General features: G+C 38.9%; 1 protein-coding gene and 1 long non-coding RNA gene across 9 annotated transcripts in view; one reads left to right on the forward strand and one right to left on the reverse strand.

The window, feature by feature from the left end:
- vstm2b (V-set and transmembrane domain containing 2B) overlaps window positions 1-23,748 on the forward strand; it is a 33,667-nt gene extending 9,919 nt beyond the window's left edge. For 2 of the 4 annotated variants that reach the window (XM_047362246.1, XM_047362247.1), the window contains 2 exons: window positions 19,151-19,228; window positions 19,949-23,748. In XM_047362246.1, the coding sequence (XP_047218202.1) occupies window positions 19,151-19,228; window positions 19,949-20,037 (167 nt within the window). In that variant the 3' untranslated portion in view covers window positions 20,038-23,748. The remainder of the gene's footprint in view (window positions 1-19,150; window positions 19,229-19,948) is intronic. The other 2 variants (XM_047362249.1, XM_047362248.1) reach the window with 1 other exon arrangement.
- On the reverse strand, window positions 12,425-17,339 carry LOC124866454. Of its 5 annotated transcripts, none has more exons than XR_007037820.1 (5): window positions 17,270-17,339; window positions 15,523-15,724; window positions 15,290-15,396; window positions 14,405-14,467; window positions 12,425-13,998 (listed from the first exon to the last, which is right to left on the reverse strand). It is a non-coding gene; the product is annotated as an uncharacterized LOC124866454 (long non-coding RNA). The 5 variants fall into 5 exon arrangements; XR_007037821.1 differs by lacking the exon at window positions 17,270-17,339 and adding an exon at window positions 16,543-16,645; XR_007037822.1 differs by lacking the exons at window positions 12,425-13,998; window positions 17,270-17,339 and adding exons at window positions 14,097-14,181; window positions 14,278-14,285 and having other exon boundaries at window positions 15,523-16,635.
- Window positions 23,749-25,930: the final 2,182 nt, after the last annotated feature.

Genomic DNA, 25,930 nt, shown 5'->3' on the forward strand with positions numbered 1-25,930 from the left:
TCTTTCTCTCTGTTTGCACTATGCTGCTGCTGGAATTTTAATTTCCCTGAGGGAATTCTCCCTAAAGGGATTAGTAAAGTTTTTATCTGTCTGTCCGTCCGTCTGTCTTTAAACCGTGTCGAGACCAGCAGCTGTAACCATGCCAGAATACGGTTTTCTGGTTTGCTTAAGGGTACGGGATGGGTTCACACTGGCGTGATACACTCCAGAAACCGGACTCTGGCACAGTAGAAAGTGTCATAAAGGTTTGCTGTTGTTAGTGTCACTCTAAAAAGAGCTCCACAATTTAAAAAAACATTTATTTAAAAAATAACTCAGTAGAGGTTTTTTCCATACTTCACCCTTGTCTTCTGCCATGTGTATATCATTACATTTTTCTTTTTTCAAAAACAAGTCATGTTTCAGGTAACACTGAAACTTTACATTTATATCATTACTTTTGAATATAGTAAAGTTTAGTCCTTGATTTTTATAAATATATTTAACTGAAAAAAGCTGATTCGTTGATCATTGGCATTATAGCGTGAAATAGGACAGATTTTAAACAGAGTAAATGTTAACAATCACCTGTGTTATCTCATCTTGCTGTATCTCATCTTATCAAAATCAAAGTATCAAATAAATGTCATAGACAACATTTTTATAACTGTAAACTAAATAAATAATTTGTGCTATCTGTTTATAGCTAAAACGTTTTATCAATTGAAGTCCTACCTCCTTTTTTTTACTTAGTACCCTGTATTTGTACAAACACATTGAGATATTTGTGTTCTGTGTAATCTGGAATGTTACCAGCTATAAAACTGCTGCAGGTATCCTCATTTTGAATTAACATACAGTAGTATGCTAAACAATCTGTAAACAGAGACAAGATTATTCACCAGATTGGTCCACATCAAACAAATGCAACCTTTCACTGCCAAAAAATGGCATAAATCTAGACTCCTGATATTAAGTATTCTTTAGCTGGGGACAGAGGTCATCCTGTGTGTATTTGTAGTTTGTGGTAAGCTCTGTTCCAAAGAAAACAAAACAGTGATAAACACTGAAGCTATAATCCCACACTACCACTGTTCATTTACTGCATATCGGCTTGTAAAAGTATTCATAGCCCTTGAACTTTTCCATATATTGAAACATTACAACCAAATAAATATATTTTATTGGGATTTTATGTGAAAGGCCGATACAAAATTATATACAATTGTGAAGTGGAATTTTTTTTATTTATTTTTACAAATAAAAAACTGAACAATGCGGTGTGCATTCAACCCCTGTAACTTTGAGTGAAACCAATTGCCTTCAGAAGTTGCCTGATGATTGTTAATGACTAAATAAAGTCCGCCTGCGTGTAATCTAATCTCAGTACAAATACAGCAGCTCTGTGATGGCATCAGAGGTTGGTTAAGAGAATATTGGGGAGCAAACAGCATCATGAAGTCCAAGGAACACACCAGACAAGTCAGGGATAAAGTTGTGGAGAGGTTTAAAGCAGGCTTAGGCTATAAAAAGATCTCCCAAGCTTTGAACATCTTATGGAGCTCTGTTCAATCCATCATCCAGAAATGGAAAGAGTATGACACAACTGTAAACCTACCAAGACAAGGCCGTCCACCTAAACTTACAGGCCGAACAAGGAGAGCATTGATCAGAGATGCAGCCAAGAGGCCCATGGTGACTCTGGATGAACTGCAGAGATCCACAGCTCAGGTGGAGAAATCTGTCCACAGGACAACTATTAGTCATGCACTGCACATATATGGTATTTATGGAGGAGTGGCAAGAAGAAAGCCACTGTTACAAGAAAACCATAAGAAGTCCCGTTTGCAGTTTGCCAGAAGCCATGTTGGGAACACAGCAAACATGTGGAAGAACGTGCTTTGGTCAGACGAGACCAAAGTTGAACATTTTGGCCAAAATGCCAAACGCTATGTGTGGTGGAGAACTAACCCTCTGAACACACCATTATCCACTGTCTAATATGGTGGCAGCATCATGCTCTGGGAGTGCTTCTATTCAGCAGGGACAGGGAATGGTAACTAGCCTGAACTTGTATAGCACTTTATTAAGTCCTGAGAGACCCCAAAGCGCTATACACTACAATCAGTCATTCACCCATTTATACATACATTCACACACTGACAGTGGTGAGCTACCATGTAGCCACAGCTGCCCTGGGGCAGACTGGCTCAAGTGAGGCTGCCAGACACAGGCACCACTGAGTCCCTGACCACCATCAGCAGGACCCAAGGACACAGTGCAGGGGTTCGAATCGGCAACCCACCGGTTACAGGATGAACTACCACCTGAGCCACAGCCGCCCCAGGAAAGGTGGTCAGAGTTGATGAGAAGATGGATGGAGCCAAATACAGGGCAATCTTGGAAGAAAACCTGTTGGAGTCTGCAGTAGAGGGTGACACGGGAGTGGATTTTCTCTCCTGTCCCATCCCGCTCCCACAGAAAAATGTCTTGTCCCATCCCAATCCCAGGCCAGCATAACAAAAAAAATCCTGTCCCGTCCCACTCCTGGTAAATTGACTCCCACTCCCATCCCGCTCCCATTTAGAACGACTCCCACTCCTGTGCCACTCCCGTTTTTGTTTTTTTCATTTAGTCTTTTGGCAATTTCTTTCTTTGAAGGACCAGTTAGGTCCCTGTTTTTAGCTGTAGTAAAGGCCAGTTAAAGTAAAAAGAATAATAATGAAGAAATAATAAAATATCAAACAAGGAAACAGACCACGCCTATCTTAGTTGAATAAACAAAATGTACATAGTTGTATTTTACTTATTTATTAAGTGATTGTTTCCTTTGAACAATGACATCACTTTTATGTTTCAAGTTGCTGGAACAAAAGAAAAATGCACCTAGTAAGAGAACTGTACTTGTTGAACAAAAGGTCAAAAAGGTATTACCTTCACAATTAAGAAACTGTACCTCAATGGTTCACAGCCCTGAAAATAAATACATTTCCCCATGTCCCCTCATGGGCTTCCGTACCTTACCTCTTAAATCTTTAGCGCACATGCAGCAATTTCGTTGGTCAGATGAGACTTGACACATGGTGGTTTGATGAATGAAGAGATGCAGGGCTGATTTAATCCAGAATCTGCCTTACAAGTGTCCCTTCATCACTGGTGAACTTGATTACGACTAAACACGTTTTACAAGCAGCAGACAGCGTGTTAACACCGCTACATTCAACTCTCCTGAAGTTCGGTGATATTTGCGACTTTCCTGTCAGCTCTATGAGTTTAATAGATAAGTCCTTACTTCTGACTTTACGTTACAAATCCAATTTTACCACGTCCAGTTCTCCACCTGCGTTTGCTCCCTCCATCCTGAACGCAGGTGGAAAACATCGAGCACTGTTGGCTTGTGGGTCGTGTAGTTCGTTTGACTCACATTATAGTTTAGGCTTCTTGGAAAAAAACTACACAATGGCGGCATCGATCCAAGTTTTTTTTTCTTAAAGTTTATAACAAAGTCTCAGTTTAACATTTCCAAAGACAATTGATCCTAGTTTATTTTCCCTCCTATTGGTTAGCTCCCGCTCCCGTCTGCTCCCGTTCATTTTTTATCCTGTACCGTCCCAATCACGTGATCTTTACTGATGCTGTCTCCCGTCCCGCGGGATTCCCGAAAAAATGTCAGCCTCTAGTCTGCAGAAGACTTGAGACTGGGGCAGAGGTTCACCTTCCAGCAGGACAACAACCCTAAACATAAAGCCAGGACTACAATGGAATGGTTTAAAACAAAACATATTAATGTGTTAGAATGGCCCAGTCAAAGTCCAAACCCAAAGTAGTGAGCAGAATTCATAGTTCTATCAGTTATGGCAAGTCATCCATGTCCTGAAGTAACACAACAGCCCCAGACCATCACACTACCAAACTAAGTAACAAAATAAAATAACTTTGAGATGATTTATCAAAGTCAAATCTTTACCATCACTGAAACCTGACATTTTGACATGGATGCATACACTTATGATATCCATCCATCCAGCGGTTATGGAACAAGAGGCAGGATATGATTTGATGATGCACTTTAATTTCAGTAACTGACTGTACAGTAGGGCTATGTTTTCAATTAGGGATTTTGTATGTTTTTGTAGAATTTGTTCAGACAGTGTGGAAGACATCTTAGATATTCTGTCTTTTTCTGCATACATTTACATATTTGACCAAATTCCAATATTATTACATTGCTATGCATGAAACCAAACACTGAAATTTATTGCATGTTTTGGCTTTACAACTGTATAGGTGACCTGTTCATATTATCTTGCAGTATTTTCTTCCAGTATGTTACATGTAAAATAGTACAAATGTTATACTACTGGCATGTATATATAGTGAAGATACTTCTGGCTTTTATACACTCACTGGCCACTTTATTGGGGGCCCTTTGCTATAACCAGGCTGAACCCCTTTCACTGTCAAAATGTCCTCAATTCTGTGTTCGGCAGCAAATACTGTGACGTAACAGTTCAAAAAATGTAATAGAGAATAGAGAGAACTGAACAGACTGAAAAATATGACCCAAACAGTACATAAAGATATCTTCACAGCACCTGGAGAGACTAAATACAACTTTTCTGTACTCCTACAGACTCCAAGTACAGAACAACATATATTTAAGGGCTACAAAACAGGATTTTGCATGATATGTTCCCTTTATCCCTTGAGCCACTTTTATTTTCAAAATACAGTTTTTACCGTTATGTCCCAAAACGGTACCTCCTATAAAAGTGTAATAAAAATTTATTATTTAATTGTTTTTCACTGTATCAGAACTTCAGACCTTTCCATAGATATAAAGTTTTTCATCTTTTCTATATTTTAATGCAGTTTTGTCCAAAAATGCCTGATTTTGAATGCAAAAAACACAAAATATGTAATATTTTCTAAAAAAAATAAAGACTAAATTGGAATACTTTGGATGTTACAACTTGATCTGGTCAAAATATAATACCAGTATTGATTTTGATGTATTATTATTTGTGGAGCAATGATCGTTTATTATGAAAATTTAGACTTTTCATGTTTAGGACCCAAAACAGTACATTTTATAAAATTGTAATAAAAATGAAAGATTAAAAAATGTTTTATGTTCATGGCAAAGAATATTTTCAATACCATCAGACTAAACCACAGATATTAAGCTTTTTATTTTTCTTAATATTTTTTTTAGGATTTTTGCCATGCATACACGACTTAAGGCATAAATCACAGGTTACAGTAAGGTGCATTTTGGATTTATGTGCTCCACATTTGGCACACTGGTTCCAGACAGGACCTTCCAGCATTAGTCTCCTGGAGAAATGTCTGCAAACTGCAGGGTGCACTACTGAAATGCTCTTACACACACTACTGAAATGCTCTTACACACACTACTGAAATACTCTCATACACACTTCTGAAATGTTTTCAAATTATTCCAGTAGAAATGGAAGTTGTTTCTGTAGCAAAGGAGAGACATTGAGAAGGGCCGTTATCTAAGCCGGCATTTGCCGTCCGATTACGTACTGGCCTAATGTATTTTGAAGGTAGATGTTTATTATTTTGGTGATCATGGGAAAGGTATTATAAAATGCCAGGATTACAGTGCATCAAAAATGTGTGATTATAATGGTAGTCAATGGGACCAAATCGGTACCGAAGGTAAAGAGTGTATGCAAAATGCATAGCTCTTGTTCTACATAACTTGCAATCAAAAGAATAACGACATTTTAAAAATAAAAATAAAAAGCTAGTCATGGCCAAGTTTCATAGAACTGACATTTAAAATGACTGAGGTATTGAGAATAAAAAAAATAGTAATAATAAGCAGAAAGTATACGTTTGGTCCCCCAAGGTGCCTTGAGGGTTGAAGTTGCACTGGATTGAGATCTGATGACTCTCATTGGCGATCAGAGAACTCATTGTCATGTTCAAGAAACCAGGTTAAGGTTGGTTTAACTTTCTGAGGTAGTGCCTTATCCTGCTGGATAAGCTTTTTAAAGATGACTACACTGTAACCTTAAGCACTAAAGGCTCACAAAGTGTCATCGAATAATCCCCCACACCATTACAACACTACTAGCAGCCTGAGGAATTTTATTCTATTGCATCTTAATATTTGTATTAATGGTATTTCAAGTGATTCAGACACAGGTATTTGCCAGTATGCACCCACCCTCACACCATCATTACTGCTTTTCTTACTATTATTGTTGAACAGCATTTCTTGACCTGTTTAGTAAAGCTGACCAAAAGGTCAGCTTTGATGGCATTTAAGGTGCTCAATGAATAAACTTTGACTTGACACGCTGAATGAAAAACAGTAAAAATATTCTGTTACAGTTCTAATTGACACAAAGAACTGTCTTCAGCAGTTTTTTTTCTCTCCATAGTCACCTGCAAGCATTTGTCATCAGATGAACTTTAACAAACAGCAAAACTGAAAGGTTAAGTCTGATTGTAAATAACAGTCAATGTAGTGAGCAGCCTTATAACAAGGTTGTACTGAAAAAAAGGCATCTGTTACTTTTCTGTAATGTTATCAAATTAAGTGCCAGAAAAGTATAGGTGGGATATAGGAGGATGGGAGAGATGGGCTGCTGTGTGTCTCAAATTACCTCTCACATTTTTATTTCTTCCCCAATAATCCATCACCATTTTTCTCCCCAGTTGTTCTGGCTGGCAAACATCTCAACATCAAATTGTTTTTTGGTGCCATGAAGGTGCGCACCAGTCACCTTCAAGGCAACATGTTGAATTATTTATCTCTAGTAAACATTATTAACTTTACCTAATTAATGAACCTGACCTCTTTGTATTTTAAGAACAGAATTGAACTAATTTATCATCGTTTTAAATGTAGAAACATCCACTGCCTGACTAGAGAGCCCTGAGACTAAATAAAAAGCACCGAGTCAGCTTGCAGGATAAAATGACACATTGTCCACAAGAACAGATAACATTTTACGCTAACATACACAAAAACTTTGTCCCAAAGGTCCTGATTCAGAGCTTATAGTTGGCAGGCTAACGAAATGATGTGGTGGAAACATAGAAAACAGTCTGCTCACTTTCTAAACAAGCTGAACTCAAGATTTACTCAGCTTTAAAGATGCTTATGTTAGCTTAAAAAGCCCTTGCTTTCTACAACCCAATTAAGTTTAACAGTGTAAAAATTAATTAAAATCAATAGAATGATTTGTTAATCCTGTTCATCTTATATGCAATTGAAGATGTGCAATCAAAACACAGGTTACAGGTTAATTGGAAACAGGTGCGTGTCATAATTGGTTCTAAAGGGAGCATCCTCGAAAGGCTCAGTCATTCACAAGCAAGAAAGGGGTGTGGTTCGCTATTTTGTGAATGACTGCATGAGCAAATAGTCCAACAGTTTAAAAACAACATTTATCAACATACAATTGCAAGGAATTTAGGGATTTTATCATCCATAGTCCATAACGTCAAAAGATTCAGAGAACCTGGAGACATCTCTGCACATAAGGGGCAAGGCCAAAAACCAACGTTGGATGCCAGTGACCTTTGATCCCTCAGGAAGCACTGCATTAAAAACCGACATCATTCAGTAACAGATATTATCACGTGGACTCAGGAACACTTCAGAAAACCATTGTCAGTTAACAGACGCTGCTCAAAAAAATAAAGGGAACACTCAAATCACACATCCTAGATCTGAATGAATGAAATATTCTCATTGAATATTTTGTTCTGTACAAAGTTCAATGTGCTGACAACAAAATCACACAAAAATCATCAATGGAAATCTAATTTATTAACCAGTGGAGGCCTGGATTTGGAGTCATACACAAAGTTAAAGTGGAAAAACACACTACAGGCTGATCCAACTTTGATGTAATGTCCTTAAAACAAGTCAAAATGAGGCTCAGTATTGTGTGTGGCCTCCACGTGCCTGTATGACCTCCCTACAACGCCTGGGCATGCTCCTGATGAGACGGCAGATGGTCTTCTGAGGGATCTCCTCCCAGACCTGTACTAAAGCATCCGCCAACTCCTGGACTGTCTGTGGTGCAACGTGACGTTGGTGGATGGAGCGAGACATGATGTCCCAAATGTGCTCAATCGGATTCAGGTCTGGGGAAAGGGCGGGCCAGTCCATAGCTTCAATGTCTTCATCTTGCAGGAACTGCTGACACACTCCAGCCACATGAGGTCTAGCATTTTCCTGCTTTAGGAGGAACCCAGAGCCAACCGCACCAGCATATGGTCTCACAAGGGGTCTGAGGATCTCATCTCGGTACCTAATGGCAGTCAGGCTACCTCTGGCGAGCACATGGAGGGTCATGCAGGCAGCAGATCACTCTCCACGATGTCTCCAGACTCTGTCACATCTGTCACATGTTCTCAGTGTGAACCTGCTTTCATCTGTGAAGAGCACAGGGCGCCAGTAGTGAATTTGTCAATCCTGGTGTTCTCTGGCAAATAACAAGCGTCATGCATGGTGTTGGGCTGTGAGCACAACCCCCATTTGTGGATGTCAGGCCCTCATACCATCCTCATAGAATCGGTTTCTAACTGTGCAGACACATGCACATTTGTGGCCTGCTGGAGGTCATTTTGCAGGGCTCTGGCAGTGCTCCTCCTGTTCCTCCTTGAACAAAGGTGGAGGTAGTGGTCCTGCTGCTGGGTTGTTTCCCTCCTACAGCCTCCTCCACGTCTCCTGGTGTACTGGCCTGTCTCCTGGTAGCGCCTCCAGGCTCTGGACACTACGCTGACAGACACAACAATCCTTCTTGCCACAGCCCGCATTGATGTGCCATCCTGAATGAGCTGCACTACCTGAGCCACTTGTGTGGGTTGTAGAGTCCGTGTCATGCTACCACGAGTGTGAAAGCACCACAAACATTCAAAAGTGACCAAAACATCAGCCAGAAAGCATCGGTACTGAGAAGTGGTCTGTGGTCCCCACCTGCAGAACCACTCCTTTATTGAGTGTCTTGCTAATCGCCAAAGATTTCCCCTGTTGTCTATTCCATTTGCACAACATCATGTGAAATTTATTGTCAATCAGTGTTTGATTTACTTGGAGTTATATTGTGTTGTTTAAGTGTTCCCTTTTTTGAGCAGTGTAATTCGTTGCTACACCTACAAGTGCAAGTTAAAACTCTACCATGCAAAGCAAAAGCTGTATATCAACAACACTCCGAAATGCAGCCGGCTTCTCTGGGCCCGAGCTCATTTGAGATGGAATGATGCAAAGTGGAAAAGTGTAATGTGGTCCAACGAGTGCACATTTCAATTTGTTTTTGGAAATCATAGATGTCATGTCCTCCAGGCCAAAGAGGAAAAGGACTATCCAGATTGTTATTGCCACAAACTTCAAACGCCAGCATCTGTGATGGTATGGGGGTGTGCTAGTGCCCATAGCGTGGGTAACTTGCACGTCTGTGAAGGCATCCTTCTGCCTAGCCACCCTTTTTAGATGACTCCTGGACTCTTGGATTTTTCTCATGGGATCTGGAGAATCAACTGGTTTCATCTGGGCTTACCCGCAAACTGCTCACACAAAACCGCTTCAGATTGAAAGATTTTTCCTATATTTTATATGGGGCATTGGTAATAAATTGAATGGCAGAATGAAAAATTGCATCTAGTTTTTGAAGACTTCCTTTGCAAGCATGGTGATAGATTATGTCCCCGTAATCAAACAAGGGAAGAATACACATTTCAACAATTACTCTTTTTCCCGAAGATGTAAAAGAAGAGCCGTTTCTGTACAGAAAGCCAAGTTTTGCTTTGACTGTAGTTTGCTTCATGGAGATGTGGTGACGAAAGGACAATAAGCTATCTAACCAGATTCCCAAGTAGAGGGACTTGAGGTAATCTGCTCCATCTATGGTGGTAAAATACAAGTTGGAGAGATTAAGAGATTTTTTTAAAGGTTAAACCATAGGACTTTAGTTTTCTTCACAATCAAGGAAAGCTCCAGATAAGCAAAGGTGTTTTGAATATCCAAGAAGTTTTGTTTTCAGAGGATGCACCAAAGGCATACAAAATAGTATCATCTGTGTAGAAATGTACAGCACCTTTACTTACAGGTTGCGGGATATCATTGATGTAAATGGAGAACAAAGTAGGGGCAAGGATGGACCACTGAGGCACATGTTTGGAGGCACAAAATACTGAGAACAGTCTATAATCACTTGTTGTGCTCTGTCTGAGAAAACAATGTTAACAACTGATTGGAAACCCCAATTCTGCTAAGTCATTTGATCAGACTGGAATGGTTCACAGAATCAAAAGCTGTTGATAAATAAATGAATATTGTAGCGCGGTGCTGTTTGGAAGTTATATCATTTATACGTTTTAAAACTGCTGTAACACATCCATGACAAGAACGGAGACCAGACTGTGCAGGAAAAAACAAATTGTTGACCTCAATGTAACAAATTAACTGTTTGTTAACAAGTCTCTCCAGAACCTTAGATGTGCAAGATAACATAGAGATAGCTGCGTGAAGCTGACACCCCACCCACTTGAAAAATTCTAGCAAATAGACAGAATGGTTAGTGCTTCGTTTGTGCAGGTTTGTGCCGTTAAAATTTTTGTTTGTGCTGTTTTGGTTTCTGAGATATTAAAGATTATTTTTTAGGTCATCCAGAGGTCACCATCCCCCCATTTTACTCCGAATTGAACCGGAGTGGGCTCATTTTTTAGTGCTTCGTTTGTGCAGGTTTGTGCCGTTAAAATTTTCGTTTGTGCTGTTTTAATTTCTGAGATATTATAAGTTTTAATTTCGGCCGATGACGTCACCATCCCCCCATTTTACTCCGAATTGAACCGGAGTGGGCTCATTTTTTAGTGCTTCGTTTGTGCAGGTTTGTGCCGTTAAAATTTTTGTTTGTGCTGTTTTAATTTCTGAGATATTATAAGGTTTAATTTCGGCCGATGACGTCACCATCCCCCCATTTTACTCCGAATTGAACCGGAGTGGGCTCATTTTTTAGTGCTTCGTTTGTGCAGGTTTGTGCCGTTAAAATTTTCGTTTGTGCTGTTTTAATATCTGAGATATTATAAGTTTTAATTTCGGCCGATGACGTCACCATCCCCCCATTTTACTCCGAATTGAACCGGAGTGGGCTCATTTTTTAGTGCTTCGTTTGTGCAGGTTTGTGCCGTTAAAATTTTTGTTTGTGCTGTTTTAATTTCTGAGATATTATAAGGTTTAATTTCGGCCGATGACGTCACCATCCCCCCATTTTACTCCGAATTGAACCGGAGTGGGCTCATTTTTTAGTGCTTCGTTTGTGCAGGTTTGTGCCGTTAAAATGTTCGTTTGTGCTGTTTTGGTTTATGAAATATTAAATAATATATTTTTTTAGGTCATCCAGAGGTCACCATCCCCCCATTTTGCTCCAAATTGAACCGGAGTGGTCTACCTTTTTAATGCTGTTTGTGCCGCTTTTATGTACAAGCTATATAATTTTCTTTCAAGCGATCACTGACGACTTAAATCGATGACGTCTATGGCCTGCGCTGAACATCATCACCACCAAGCAAGCAGTTATTAATTTTGTGTTTTTCTTTCATCATGCAAGTTAAATTGTGTTTTTATCCGATGTTGTAAAATGTATGCCTTGTTATAGTGTTTTGCACTTTATTCCTTAATAAAGATTATGAAACTTTTTTGGTCTCAAAGAAATTTGCTTTAAATATGTCTACTAAGTCACCAATACCTTTATCTTTCTACACAGTAATTCAATATTATCCTCTCACAAATGGGGAAAAATCCACCAGCTGCAGCTACACATTCCTTGCCCAAAACCTGACATGGTCTGCGACCACTATGATGTAATGTTTATAATTTCAATAACTGTTCTGTGTTACTGTTGTGGTTTTAATAATCTAATTCAGCTCGTGTACGCTGGACAAAAGCAGAAGTGCGAGTTGGTCATTGGCTCAAAGTTCATAACCAAGTAATTTACTTTTTGTTTAAATAAAATTTTTAAATGCGTCAAGCATTAATTTCTAATTTCTGACATTAAATGTAAGAATTTTAAAAGCGCTTGTCAACTTTGATATACTAAGTTCTCACACAATGTCATAGGGATTGGCTCCACCCACGTACTGACCCCCACCACTGACCTTGTTTTGGCCGTAATTTAAACGTTTTACTACACTTTTACAAGGTAAGTGAGCTAATAATGTTTAGGTTTTAGATAAAACACTGTTTTTTAAAAGTCCAGACTTTTAAAAAATGTTGAAACAAAGATTCTGCAAGGCTTCATTTTGCAGCTATTCCATTCATTTTTAGTCATCGATGTTTAGGCACATCAGTAGACTCCACAGAACTAAGACACGTTTTTAAAGTTGAACAGATACTTCAATTGAAAATTCACAAGACAAGTAGTGGTAAAAAATTCAACATTTAAAATAAAATAAAAACATACTATAATTACAACACTGCATAAATGGCTTACAGATTTGAGAGAACAATTTAAACTGAGTTTTTGAGTTGTGATAGAATGCTGAAATATCAATGTTTTGTGGCTTTGGGAGATTATATAGGCCAGAATAATATTTTGATTAATGCTAATCAAAGCCTTTTCGTTCTTTAACTAGATGCCTCGACAGCCATCAATAGACAGGGATTCCCTTATTGCAGTTCTCTGCACTTCCAAAGAGGCTATCCTTCTTAATGGCAAAATAGCCACTCCAGCTGCCACTATTTGGACAGTATTAAGTCAGCAGCTGGAAAACAAGATGTCTCCAAAAGCCCTGTACACTTTTATAAAGTCAAACAGACACAACATCTGGTCATGTTTGGAGATCAGTGAGCAGGAAAGTGATCGTGAGAGCAGTGTGGACACAGAGTTTGACTCTGGCTCCATTTCTCCTGGACAAGACGACTGCTCAGGTTTTCAGCTTGAAGTTCCTTTTGAGGAATGGATCAAATTTGTACCTGAGAAAGTGGAATATAATGACAAGTTTTCATCATCTGGCAAAAGGGAATATATGATTTTGAAGCCTGGCACTTGGAGTCATGTAATTAACCATCTGATTTGGAAAAAGATCAAAAGCACATGTACATTTGTGTTCCAGAGAGCAAAGGTTTATCCAACTGTCACAAGCAACTACATAGATATCAAAGGCTTATGTAAAGAGTGTCAAGGCCATATTAAAATGACTTGTGCTAGAGAGCCAACGGTAAACAGCCCAATGCTGCTTCAGTGTTCCATCGAAGACACTGATATCTCCCTGCACACTGGGCAATCCAAGAGGTTCATGTCTGGAAACCTTCGTGCACAGATTTCAAAAGAACTGTGTGAGGGCAGGATGGAGCCGGCTGTATGGAGGTCAGCGAAGGCATCAGATTTGATGGATATTGGAGATGCTGAGCCAAGTCACCTTCCAAATTTGGCCACCATACGAAAAGCTAAGCAGGAGAGAAGAGATTTGGAATTAGGTGACAAAGATCCCATTTTGTCTTTGCAGTTATTCAAATATAGCACACCTCACAGTGGTAGTATAAGAGACATTGGTCTAGACAAGTTCTTCTGCCACTATTGGAGTCAAACACAGCTACATGTGTATAAGGCATTGTCCAAAAAATGCCCCTCAGTAGTTTGCTTTGACGCAACTGGCTCAGTTGTGAGAAGACTGGTGAGACCAAATGGTACATCTGGCCACATCTTCTTATATCAAGGCGTTCTGACAGGGGACAACTGCTCAGTCCCAGTTGTGCAAATGCTGTCAGAGAGACACGACATTAATGCAATTGCAACATGGCTGACAGAATGGCTTCGTACAGGTGCTGCTATACCAAAGGAAGCCGTGAGTGACTTTTCTCTGGCTATTCTTGGTGCTCTGGTGAAGGCCTTCACTCCTTACCCCAATCTGAAGACATACATTAACGAATGCTTCCGTTTGCTACTTGGGAACCAGTCTGCAAAACTTCCTCCTTGTTTTATCAGGGTTGATGTGGCACACTGCATAAAGATGATCTGTCAGTGGGACTGCCTGAAAAACAAGTCACACCGTGTCAAAGATTTCTTTGTCAGGGCAATAGCAAAGCTTCTTCAATCACAGTGCTTGGACCATGCAAAACAGCTAATACATGCCATCACTGTTGTGGCCCTCAGTGAGGCAGAGGGTGATGATAGTTCTGGAGTCCCTCTCGAATCAGAGATGTGCAAAAAATATCTAAAAACCCGGATCACAGAAGACTTCATCATCATTCCAGCTGAAGATCCAAATGAAATGCATCAAGTGGATTCTTTTGACGAGATCCAGACTGACCTACGCGGCTGGGTATCAAACATATGCGAGGAGAGCAGGTCACTCGCTGCAGCCAATGGGGATAGGGATAATATCCATTTCCTCCCTGATATTGTTCCACACATAATAAGACTAGCAAGTTACTTACCACTTTGGACAGGAGTAATGGTCCCCCTCTTCAAAAGCACCAACCTCACAGCAAGCTCAGCCACTGTTAAAGCAGAATTCAAAAATGTAAAGCATGGCCTTTTTAAACACGAGAACTTACCCATTCGAGTTGATCGCTTTATTTCTCATCATCTTTCCTTTATTGAAGGAAATATGCGGATTTGTTCTGCAAAAGCGAAAAATGATGAGGAAACATCTGGATTAGCAAAAGTTTCCGAAACAAACTCTGTATCCATGACTACCCACAGTGCTGAAGCCAAGACAAGAATGGATTCTCACCATTCTGTAGAATCCGATGAAACCACAAACATTCCTCCAACAGATGAAGACGTGGTTGAAAACTGGAGGGGACTAATTCTTCCACCCAAAAAAAGGAAGAGAACTTCTTATCTCACTTCCTGCACTGAATGGCTCCATGCAGATCCATCGTTTGGGGCAAAAAGAGTGAACGTGGGACTATTAAAAAATGGAAACCTGCATCAACCGATTAGAGTTGGGAAATCAACAATCTCTGTTCTGAACACATGTGCATTTGATGCGTTTTGTCAGTGCTTATGCTGTGCTTTCTGTGACAGCTCAGCATTTCAAAATGTTGTTAGGAACAACAGTGACAACCCCATCTTGCTGCTGGTAAAAGCCATTGCTACAGATGGTGTGACCCCAAAGATCTATTTACAGAGGGCAGAGCTGCTTAGTGCAATGTTTGAAAAAATCCAGTTGAGGTCTGGTGCCCATCAAATCGATGCCCAGTGCAATATCTCCACGGTCATTGGAAAAACAATGAGAAATATATCCAGCGTTTACATCTCAAAACACTGCTCTTCACAGTTCTGCCAGCTAAACAAAGGAACAACAAGGGAAGTACCATTTGTTTCTCCTGACATTTCTGTGCTGATGGACTGTGGCATGGCTCAGCTTGACATTTCAGTGGAAAATGGACTCTTCCTTCCGGAGTCTCCCTGCCTTCGCCCACTACCGAAGGAATCAGAATGTCCACTTGAATTCAAAACAGGAGCCAGCACCTCAGGAAAAATGCTCTGTGCTGGAACTGTTACTCACAGCTACAGCATTGGAGAAATAACATGGATTGACACTGACCTTGCAAACACAACTCAGTTTCCTTTGAGTGAATTTCCCCCCACTGTTGCTCTCCAAGGAAAGACATTCTCTTTGAGAGGAGTCATCGCTTTCAAGGGAAGCTTGACTAAAGATGGTCTGGGACATTACATTGCATACTGCCGAAGAGCTCCATGTGTGTGGGAGCTTTATGATGACCTGGCAAATATAGTGAAGACTGTGTCTGAAAAGAAGACAATACAACCACATGCAGCGTTATACACAGCAGACTGAATGCTGTGAATCAACACATTTTGGGGGAAAATTTCTGAGAAGCCCAGATCAAAAGGCAAATACATTTTGCCATGGTTTGATATTCCTGACCAGAAATAGGTTCTATTTTAATGTTCTTTGTTACAAGTTCTTAGATGGTTAAGTATGCCATATTTTGCCTGTGGTGATTTATAACATAAAGTTAATTTTCCAAATCAGAAGTGTTTATTCTTCTTTGAAAGTATAATGTAGATTACATTTTCAAACAGTAACTTGGTTATGCGTGATCTCAGAAGTCATGGTTATCTCTCTCAATTAATTAGAATAGAAAACCTTTATTGTTCCACAATAGGAACATTTGAGTGTGTCAGCACCAAACCAATAAGGCAATGAAAGTACACAGGTTCATATTTATCTAAAAAAGTAGAAAACTTACCCAAACTAAAAGCTATAAGAAACAAAGTGCAAAAAACAATCACAAAAAGGCTGAAAGGGATTTACAATAAAAGAGAGGAAAAATACAATACTGTGCAGTTATCAGTAAGGTATAGGTTATATATATTAAATTAGGCGTGCAGAACAATCAGGTGACAGTGGTGACAGCATTTATGTAAACACTTGATCAGATAAAAACTTGATCAGATAAAAACTTCAATATTGGCATGAAAGTAGAAAACCTATTGTTTGTTGGAAGCAGTGATGGTTAGTCTATAAAGTCTAACAGCAGCTCTGATCTGCAAAAAAGTACTTTTGTCCACTTAAGGTAAAGCTTCACTTAGGCTAAAGTACCTCTCCATGTCTTTACTAGCTTCATGCATGGGATGGGAAATACTGTCCAACTATGAATATATTGGTCATGTGCCCACCTCATGCCCTGAATAAAGTGCAAAACACTATAACGAGGCATACATTTTACAACATCGGATAAAAACACAATTTAACTTGCATGATGAAAGAAAAACACGAAATTAATAACTGCTTGCTTGGTGGTGATGATGTTCAGCGCAGGCCATAGACGTCATCGATTTAAGTCGTCAGTGATCGCCTGAAAGAAAATTATATAGCTTGTACATAAAAGCAGCACAAACAGCATTAAAAAGGTAGACCACTCCGGTTCAATTTGGAGCAAAATGGGGGGATGGTGACCTCTGGATGACCTAAAAAAATATATTATTTAATATCTCATAAACCAAAACAGCACAAACAAAAATTTTAACGGCACAAACCTGCACAAACGAAGCACTAAAAAATGAGCCCACTCCGGTTGAATTCGGAGTAAAATGGGGGGGTGGTGACGTCATCGGCCGAAATTAAACCTTATAATATCTCAGTTATTAAAACAGCACAAATGAAAATTTTAACGGCACAAACCTGCACAAACGAAGCACTAAAAAATGAGCCCACTCCGGTTGAATTCGGAGTAAAATGGGGGGATGGTGACGTCATCGGCCGAAATTAAACCTTATAATATCTCAGAAAATAAAACAGCACAAACGAAAATTTTAACGGCACAAACCTGCACAAACGAAGCACTAAAAAATGAGCCCACTCCGGTTCAATTCGGAGTAAAATGGGGGGATGGTGACGTCATCGGCCGAAATTAAACCTTATAATATCTCAGAAATTAAAACAGCACAAACGAAAATTTTAACGGCACAAACCTGCACAAATGAAGCACTAAAAAATGAGCCCACTCCGGTTCAATTCGGAGTAAAATGGGGGGATGGTGACCTCTGGATGACCTAAAAAATAATCTTTAATATCTCAGAAACCAAAACAGCACAAACAAAAATTTTAACGGCACAAACCTGCACAAACGAAGCACTAACCATTCTGTCTATTTGCTGGAATTTTTCAAGTGGGTGGGGTGTCAGCTTCACGCAGCTCATAGAGATCTGCCATACAAAGTTAGTCTCTAACCACGGTAGTATATGGATAGATAATGGTGAAGCTGATTATTTATTTTCCAACTGCTTTACTGTTTTCCAGAATAGTTGAGAATTTGAATTGCACCTGAGTCGCTCCCTAAAGTAATTAATATTTGCTTGTCATACTGCTTACGTTACCTCATTTTTAAGCTGACAAAAAGAAAGTCAGGCACATTCCAAACCAGATTTTCTAGCTTTGCACCGGGCAGCATTGTTTGTCCTTAGCAGTAACGACAGCTTTTTAGAGAACCAGGGATTGATGCGAATTTTTACACCTAGTTTCTTTACTGGGACATTCTTATTAAAGACTAAAATGAAATGATCTTTAAATATTTCAATATATGCTTTGTCTACAGTTGGAACACATACAGTTACTTCCCAAAGTACTTCAAAAAGGTCATATTAAAAAGACTCGGCACTGGTTTTGTTTAAGAACCCGCCACTGGCTAAGCTTCCCAAGGTAGTTTGATAAAATGGCCCTTATGAATGCAAGCAATACAACAAAGATCACTAAAGTCACTGCAAAAAGTGCCAGTAGAGTACATATGGGGAGAATTTGTTAAGATCAAGTCAATTAGTGATGCTTTGTTTGATATTTTTGGGTCATATGTTGGTTGAAATACAATTTGATGAAGATTTAGAGAATCAAACAGCAGAACATTCTCAGGTGGATTAAGCATGTCCCAAATAAGATCACCCAGCAGTTTAACAGCTTCTGACCTGTTAAACGGAGCTAGGGCATTGCTTAAAGCCATCATTGAAGAAGAAGGTGCTGAAGGGGAAGGTGGTGATAACAACCAACTACTTTTAATGTGAAATGATTAGAGAGCTTGATATTTAGAACTAATAAATCTATTTTTTGACTTCGATAGGAGAACAGTGTATTAACAATAATATTTCGCAAAAATGCCAACTCCTCCAAGAATAAGATTCTGGCATACAGGTGCGAAAGCATAAAGAAAATAACAAATTAAAATGTTTCATATCATCACAATAGAAATGGGGGCAGCCATAAGGATCTACAATTTGGGCACTTTCTAAAATTGTTATGATTTGGGTTTGTTTGGTTTTTTGGTTTCGGGTTTTTCCTTTATGTTTTTCACAGTTAAGGTTTTGAATCGTTCTTCTGTTTATTATTATTATTATTATTATTCTTGTTAGATTTTTGAATCATGTTTCTGTTTGTTTTTCTGGTCATGCTTTAGTTTTGTCATCTTGTTCATGTTTTGTTAAGTTTGGTTTTCGGATCTGGTTATGCTTTTGTTTCATGTTTTTCTAGTTTCTGTTAGTTTGTGTTCAAGAGTCTCTGTTTTGCTCCAGCCACGTTTTGTTCTTCTGTCAGTTAACGTTTTCCGGTTCACCTGCACCTAGTTAATCTGTCTTCTTGTTTCACCTGGTTCACTCACCATATATACACACCTGTCCTGTTTATTCCTCGTGGAAACATTCTCAAATCGTCTTGTTTACAGATCATGCACATGTCTTGCTTTTTGGACCATGCCATGCCTGTCTGGCCAGCCTGTTTCTGTTTTGTTCCTGCCTCATCTGTGAGTGAATTCTTGTTGATTAAATCTTTTTTTTTCACTTACCATTACACTGCCTGTTCGTCTGCATTCTGGGGTCCTATTTCGTAAGCCAAAACAAAAATCTTAGTGACAATAACTGTCATGATCTCTTTGTTATAAATACACACCTCTAAAAAAGAAGACAGGAGCATTATTTTCTGAGGTTTAGAGAAGTAGTATTGTATTTCAGCCAGAGTCATAGTCCTTTATTAATAGGAAGATGCAGCAAGGTGGCAGAGCACAAGCCCCGCTGGTGAAGCGGGGCAGAGCTGGAAGCCGGGCATGAGCAGCAAAATGTAACAGCAGGCCAGCGGAGCACAGGCTCTACAGGAGGAGCAGGCCAGAACAACAAGCAGCGAAGATGGGGCGGGGCAGTGCGTTGCGTCACAAAGCAACAGTTCCTGCAAGCAGAGCAGGGCGAAGCAGCAGATCAGGAGAGCACAGGCTCCTTGGGTGGAGAGTAAGATATACATATACTGTATATAAGTAATAGTATTACTCTTTGTTTAGTCTAATATGATATTTGTTGTTTACCTGGATCCTACCACTTCAGGTGATTTAGCCTCTAATCCATTAAAACCATCCTACGTTGTCCAATCAATTGCCTGAATGAGATATGCAGATATAATTCTGACTCCTATCTAACAACTGTGTTCTAACAGTTTTTCTCTTGTCTTCTGTCTGTCTCTATCTTTCATCCAGCCTGCAGAATAATGAGCACTATGGACCCATTACTTTTCATCACTCTTCTCTTCCTGCATAAGCTCCTGTTTATACTTTTAGCCTACTAAAGAGATTTTCCAGAATTCTAGTTTGCCTACAGGTTTACAGACAAATGGATGGGAGGGGAAAGGCATCTCTCAGAAATGCCATGGAGATGCAGCAGCATGACTAGTGACTGTTGAGAATGTGGAGAGGAGAAACAAGCTCTGTTAGAGCCAGGGCATGATAATGGCTGTACCTGTGTTCTGCATCACAAATCCTCACATTATTGTCAGCATTTCCAATGTGTGTCCATCAAAACTCTGTGAGCCAACTGTTCATCTGAAACTAGATTCTCACATTTGTTGTATCAATGACAAGTAACCTCCAAGATTCTTTTTCTTCTTTTCTCAAAGATAGAAATTTAATCAGCATGGGATATCATTTATAGACAACTATTTTTCCGCAGCTATGTCAGACCTCCTCAGTATACAGACGTATTTTTCAAAATATGTTTGAGTCTACCATTCCTCCATGAACACATACACACACTTTTGTTCCCATTGCAATGTTCCATAACAAAAACAAATGTGTGATATATTTTGAGTGAGATAAGATGTACCTTAGTATTGTTCACTTAGTATGAAACACTTCTTTTAATGTCTTTTTTGTTAAACTTATGGTGATCAGTGAAACATTTCACCACTATGACACATAGGTTTATTGATAACATGCAGCAGCCATTCAGGTGAACGTTGATATAATAAAAGATTGCAAAGATATTGTGTGTTAATGTCTTTCATTTTATCACAGGGCAGCTGAGATGGGTTCTCATCCAACCTTTCTCTGGGCGTTGCTTTTAACCCAGCGCCTCCCCGGAGCAACCATATTGTTTGCGAGAAATCTCTCAATTAGTAATGCCCCATTTTCAGCAAACATCTGTCATTATTACACTCTGACTGAAAAAAGTTAAGCACCTGCAAGAAATAGTCCAGTTTGTTCCTAATTTGGTACACAAGCAGACTACTAAAGATGTACTCTTAAGAAGCTGCCAAAGCTAGAGAGGGCAGTAGAACAGATAAATGGTGATATTAGAATTGGAATGATAGCATTACAGGCTGTGGTTAAAGTATCCAACAGACATTCAAAACAGTGTTTTTTATAGATATCTCAAAGATATATTAGATAACATCCCTATCACTTGAATGAGTTGCCCTTTTCAGAATGCCATGAAGTCCAATTTCTCAGCATGTGTAGACCATGGTTTGCACAAGGTAGATCACACAAAGGGAGGATGATTGTATTGTGTGGCAAGCATTATGGAAACGCAGGACATCAATGTCTGTGATTCAGACACAGGTATTGAACTCTTTATATTACCTTGTCTCTCATTCCGCAAAGGGTTTAAATAACTTTTTTCAATGTCCCATGGACTGACTTATCAATAACAGAACATCAGAAATGGCTGCATCAGGAGCACTGCCATAACCAGGAGGCATAGACTGATTAACGAGTGATGCCTCAGCAATAAAATTTCATCATGAATTACCAGAGATCACTGTGAACCTATCGTGATGGCAATGAGAGAGAAGCACTCCTCCAAATATCCTGGAAAGATGCACAGGTGTTGCATTGTAATGGTATGGCTTCAATAACATACTATGTTTGCACATCTTACTCTTCTTGAGACACCTCCCTGATACAATGTTTTAGCCATTTTCACCACCGTAATTTTGGAAGTGCAGTAGGCAGCATATATATCACTACAATACTCAGAATGGGGCTACAAACAAAGAAATAGCATTTGTTCTAAAAAGAACAAACATATAACTGCAATTATTCTGAGAAAGGCCACCACAGTCATTGGGACAGAACTGTCTGAGAAGCATTTCTGGAAAGGCATCGCAGAACCCTGTACAGTAGGTGATAGAAAGGTGAATGCATAAAAAAACAAATAATATTTAGACTGCCTGGGATTTAGTCTTTAAATATTTTGCAGGTAAGACAGATTATTGTGGCCAGTCAATATGACTATGGGGTGTTCAGCCTCAGACCAGTATCACTCCATTCTATTAACATCAACTTTACTGCCATACATTCCTGTTCTCCAACTTTATTATGTGCTCAGATAAGTGTGAGGAATTAAAGCGCAGGGATGCAATTTCACCTCAAGACTGGACTTTTGGAAAGGACTGTCTTAACACCTAAGTTTAAAACATAAACCTCATAAAGACTCAGTTATAGACGCCTTTCAGATTTTCGCGCACAAATAGGTGGGTATCACTTTTTTGGTTACACAGGACAAGAGGAAATAGCAACAAATAGTATGCTTAACCTCAATATTTTTTTATTTTTTCTGAATGAAAACCATCAGAATATAACAGTAGTACATTCAACAAACTGAGTCATACAATTCAGATAACTGACCAGATCAAAGGCTGAAAATCAGATCCGCACAAACCCAACAAATTCTAATAAAAAGTCTCAGTTCCTAACACATTTTGGTGAAGCTTAATGAGCTAATGTAATTTTAGTAACTGTCAAGATACACTCAACAACCAATTGTTATCACCATTCTTATGAAGCTAATAATATGTCTGCATAATGTTTATTTGAAATATTCATGCTTTTGCTGGATGATTTGTGTATCCAAGTAATGTTTTTGAATTTCCCAGAATCTGAGCAGAAACATCCTGGAGCATCTTCAGTTGTGGGGATAGGGGTGAAATAGCGACATTATTTTGCTCATCCAGAGATGCAACTTTTCACATTACTGCGGGGCCAGAGAGCAACCATCATGTCAGACTGAGACAGAGGCTGAAGACTCCCCACTGAATTAATCTCATCTCTTTCAGCTGAGCCAAGCAGATAGAATGTGACTAACCTGCATCTTACATAAGCCATAATGACGCGTAATCAAGCATATCCAATAACCAGTGCCTTAGGAAAGCTTTCATAATGTGTCATCTGCAAAGGGCCTCTGAAAAGTAGTTAAGCTGCTAGGGCCTCACTTTAGACTTGGCTTTAGACTTATTTTGAAAATACATGTTATTAATAATCTAGACCAATGGATCTTATAATAGTGAGCGTGGCTTTCATCCTGGTCAAGAAACAATGGACTATACCTCCTATTAATAGAGCTATGGAAGTTTGATGTTTGAGTTCACATGTGTTTTGTACATGTGGAGAAAGCTTCCGATGGTGTCCCCTGAAGTAATTTGGTTGAGAGCATTAAGGAAACATGGTCTGCTGTTTTCACAGTCCCTGTATCCACAAAAAATATCTGTGAAGGCATTCTCAGCATAAATTTGAGTCTGTCCCTGCTTTTGTGGTGGAAATTAAACCTTTAAATAATTTTATGAGACAACCAGTTGGTTATATAGTAAGTGCTGGAATAATTGTATATAGATATATCTTACATTTGCTCTTCTATTTATCTTTACTATTTGACCTTTATAACCTTTCATGCTGTATGTGTAAGCAAACATGTGATGAGTTCTTTTGCAGCCAAGGAGGAAAGGTGGAATCGAGATGATGCAATCACAGTTGGGGACTCATCACAAAGATAACAGTTGATCGTGCTGAGAGGATCGCACATATCTTAAGATTATGGAGACTATGCAAGTGTGTTTGTACAAGATAAAGGGGTACATGATCTATGTCACGTTGCTGCTGTTTGTTCCCCCACCCTTTAGAGCAGCAACGCTCATGTAACTAGGGACCGCCCTAAAGATAATAAAAAGAGGATTTGGCGAGATGTGTTTCAGAGCGGTAGGAGATTTGTAACTGAAGCACATCTCTGTCCGTTCTCCTCACAGCGAGTAAGAAACTAATTATCTTGTCTTTCTCTTCTTTTTTGTGATGTTATAGGTATTTTAGGTTGTTTGAACCTGACAGTAAGATTAAATACTTATTGACTGTTGCAACAGGAGAGTGACGGACCAAAACCATCAGCTTTACAATGACACTGAAATACAGCTACCACTCAAAGTATTTTATACTCATTACCAGAACCTTCCTCCTGCAACCCAGACATACACAAAACCACACCATGAGAATGTGATAACCTTATGATCTCCAGCACAGTTGTCACAGAAGTCACACGCAGATCACACACACATCATACACAGATCACACACAGGCTGCGTTTAAGTTTAACTCATACTGATAAATATTTTCTAAAAATATATAAGGATAAGCAAACATAAGTAAAATTAAGCAAATTAAAAATTTAAATTCTGGATTAAAATTCTTCTACAGATTTGACCTGAATTAAATTACTGCTGCCCATTTTAACCAGTTTGTTTGCTGTATTTATTGACAGGATCTCATGGTGCAGTTGTGGGAAGTAGGTGTCTAGTCCGGAAACCTCAGAACTTTATATGTCTTTAGGATATAACATGGTTCTGTTGGTGTCTTTAGACTATACTGTTCATCATGCACTGCACGACTCATAAAAATGGATGGAATGTGACTCAACTCATTTCTTTTCTGAAGCATTGGTTTTCAACAAGAAAAGATGGAATGATTGTCAATGGGAGGCAGAGGCCCCAATGCATGTGAAGAAATATTCTGGTATGTAGTTCATGAGTGATAGGAAGACAGAGAATCAGATAGATAGATTTGATTTGTCAACAATAATTAGGGTAGTATTTTGGTCTGTAGTATAGACATAGCAGTCGAGTCAGCTACTAAACCTGCATTCCAACTCTCTGTTATGTTCATGGCGGAAAGAATGTGATTCCAGATACAAGAGACTGAAATGAAATTCCTCCTTAGAGTGGCTGGGCTCAGCCTTAGTGATCAGGGGAGCTGCCCGCATCTCTATGGGGGAAGCTTAGAGTAGTGTTCTTTAACCCTGGTCCTTAAAGCACACTGCCCTGCATGATTTAAGTTTTCCTACTGTTGTGACTATAAATCTGAAAGAATTATTTAATATTTAATGTTAATAATTTTATATTTTATCAAATAATATTTTGGTCTGTTAAGGCTTGTCCTGTGAATACCAGCCCAGTAAGGCAATGGTATCAGGACAAGATAGAAAAGGGTGAGACAAGCTCTGACATTATTGAACAGCAAAACTCTGCACACACGGAATGAGTTCACACAATTTCTTAAAATACAAGAATTTATTAACAAAGATAAGTTAACTCAAAATCAAACATATTTCAACCAACAAACTCTTTACTATGCTAAAACAATCCAACTAAACTACCAAGCAGAATGAAAGAATAATGAAGACTAATGGGCTATGTACAATATAAACAAGTTGATTAAAGATGATTGAAAATTATGACCAAAAGAGTGATGCAACATTACCATGCAATGTTTTTGTTTGAGAACCAAGGATTATCTTGAAGGATCTGGAAATGAAGTTAAGATAGTCTTGGAACTAACTTAGGCAATAATCGGCAAACATTTAGACAACCATTCACAATGCAAGATCAGATAAAATATTATTTTAATAAAATAATGTTTTAAAGAATGGTCTGCTGAATAAAACCAACCTTCTAGATGACTAATTTTCAAAGGTGTATCCTTAGCTGCCTTTGTTTATTAAAATAATATTTAAAGAAATATTATTAAGGAAATGGTCAAATATTTAAGGAAATATTTTGGAAAAGAGCCACTTCTTTCTAGAGAAATGGGGCTTAATGGTGTTTACTTAGTTATCAAATTTAGTATAATAATGTTAGGGAAATATTATTTACTGGATTGAAAACTAACAACCGTTCTGGGTAAATATTCTTTAGTAGCAAGCACGTGTTCTTAGCTGTTAGCAGTGAAAGCTAACAAAAGAAGCTGATAACTTAGCACCAGAATCAAACACACACCTTTAAAATACCATTAATAAAAAGGGTTAAAATGCATAAGCATGGACGGCACGTTATGATCAATCTTCTGTGTTAAAATCACCCTTTAAACAAAGTTTGTCTTAACTTTAAAAACACACAAACACCGAACACAAAACTGAGCACGTGT

Source organism: Girardinichthys multiradiatus, chromosome 4, assembly GCF_021462225.1.
Source record: "Girardinichthys multiradiatus isolate DD_20200921_A chromosome 4, DD_fGirMul_XY1, whole genome shotgun sequence".
In the NCBI taxonomy this organism is placed as follows: Eukaryota; Metazoa; Chordata; class Actinopteri; order Cyprinodontiformes; family Goodeidae; genus Girardinichthys; species Girardinichthys multiradiatus.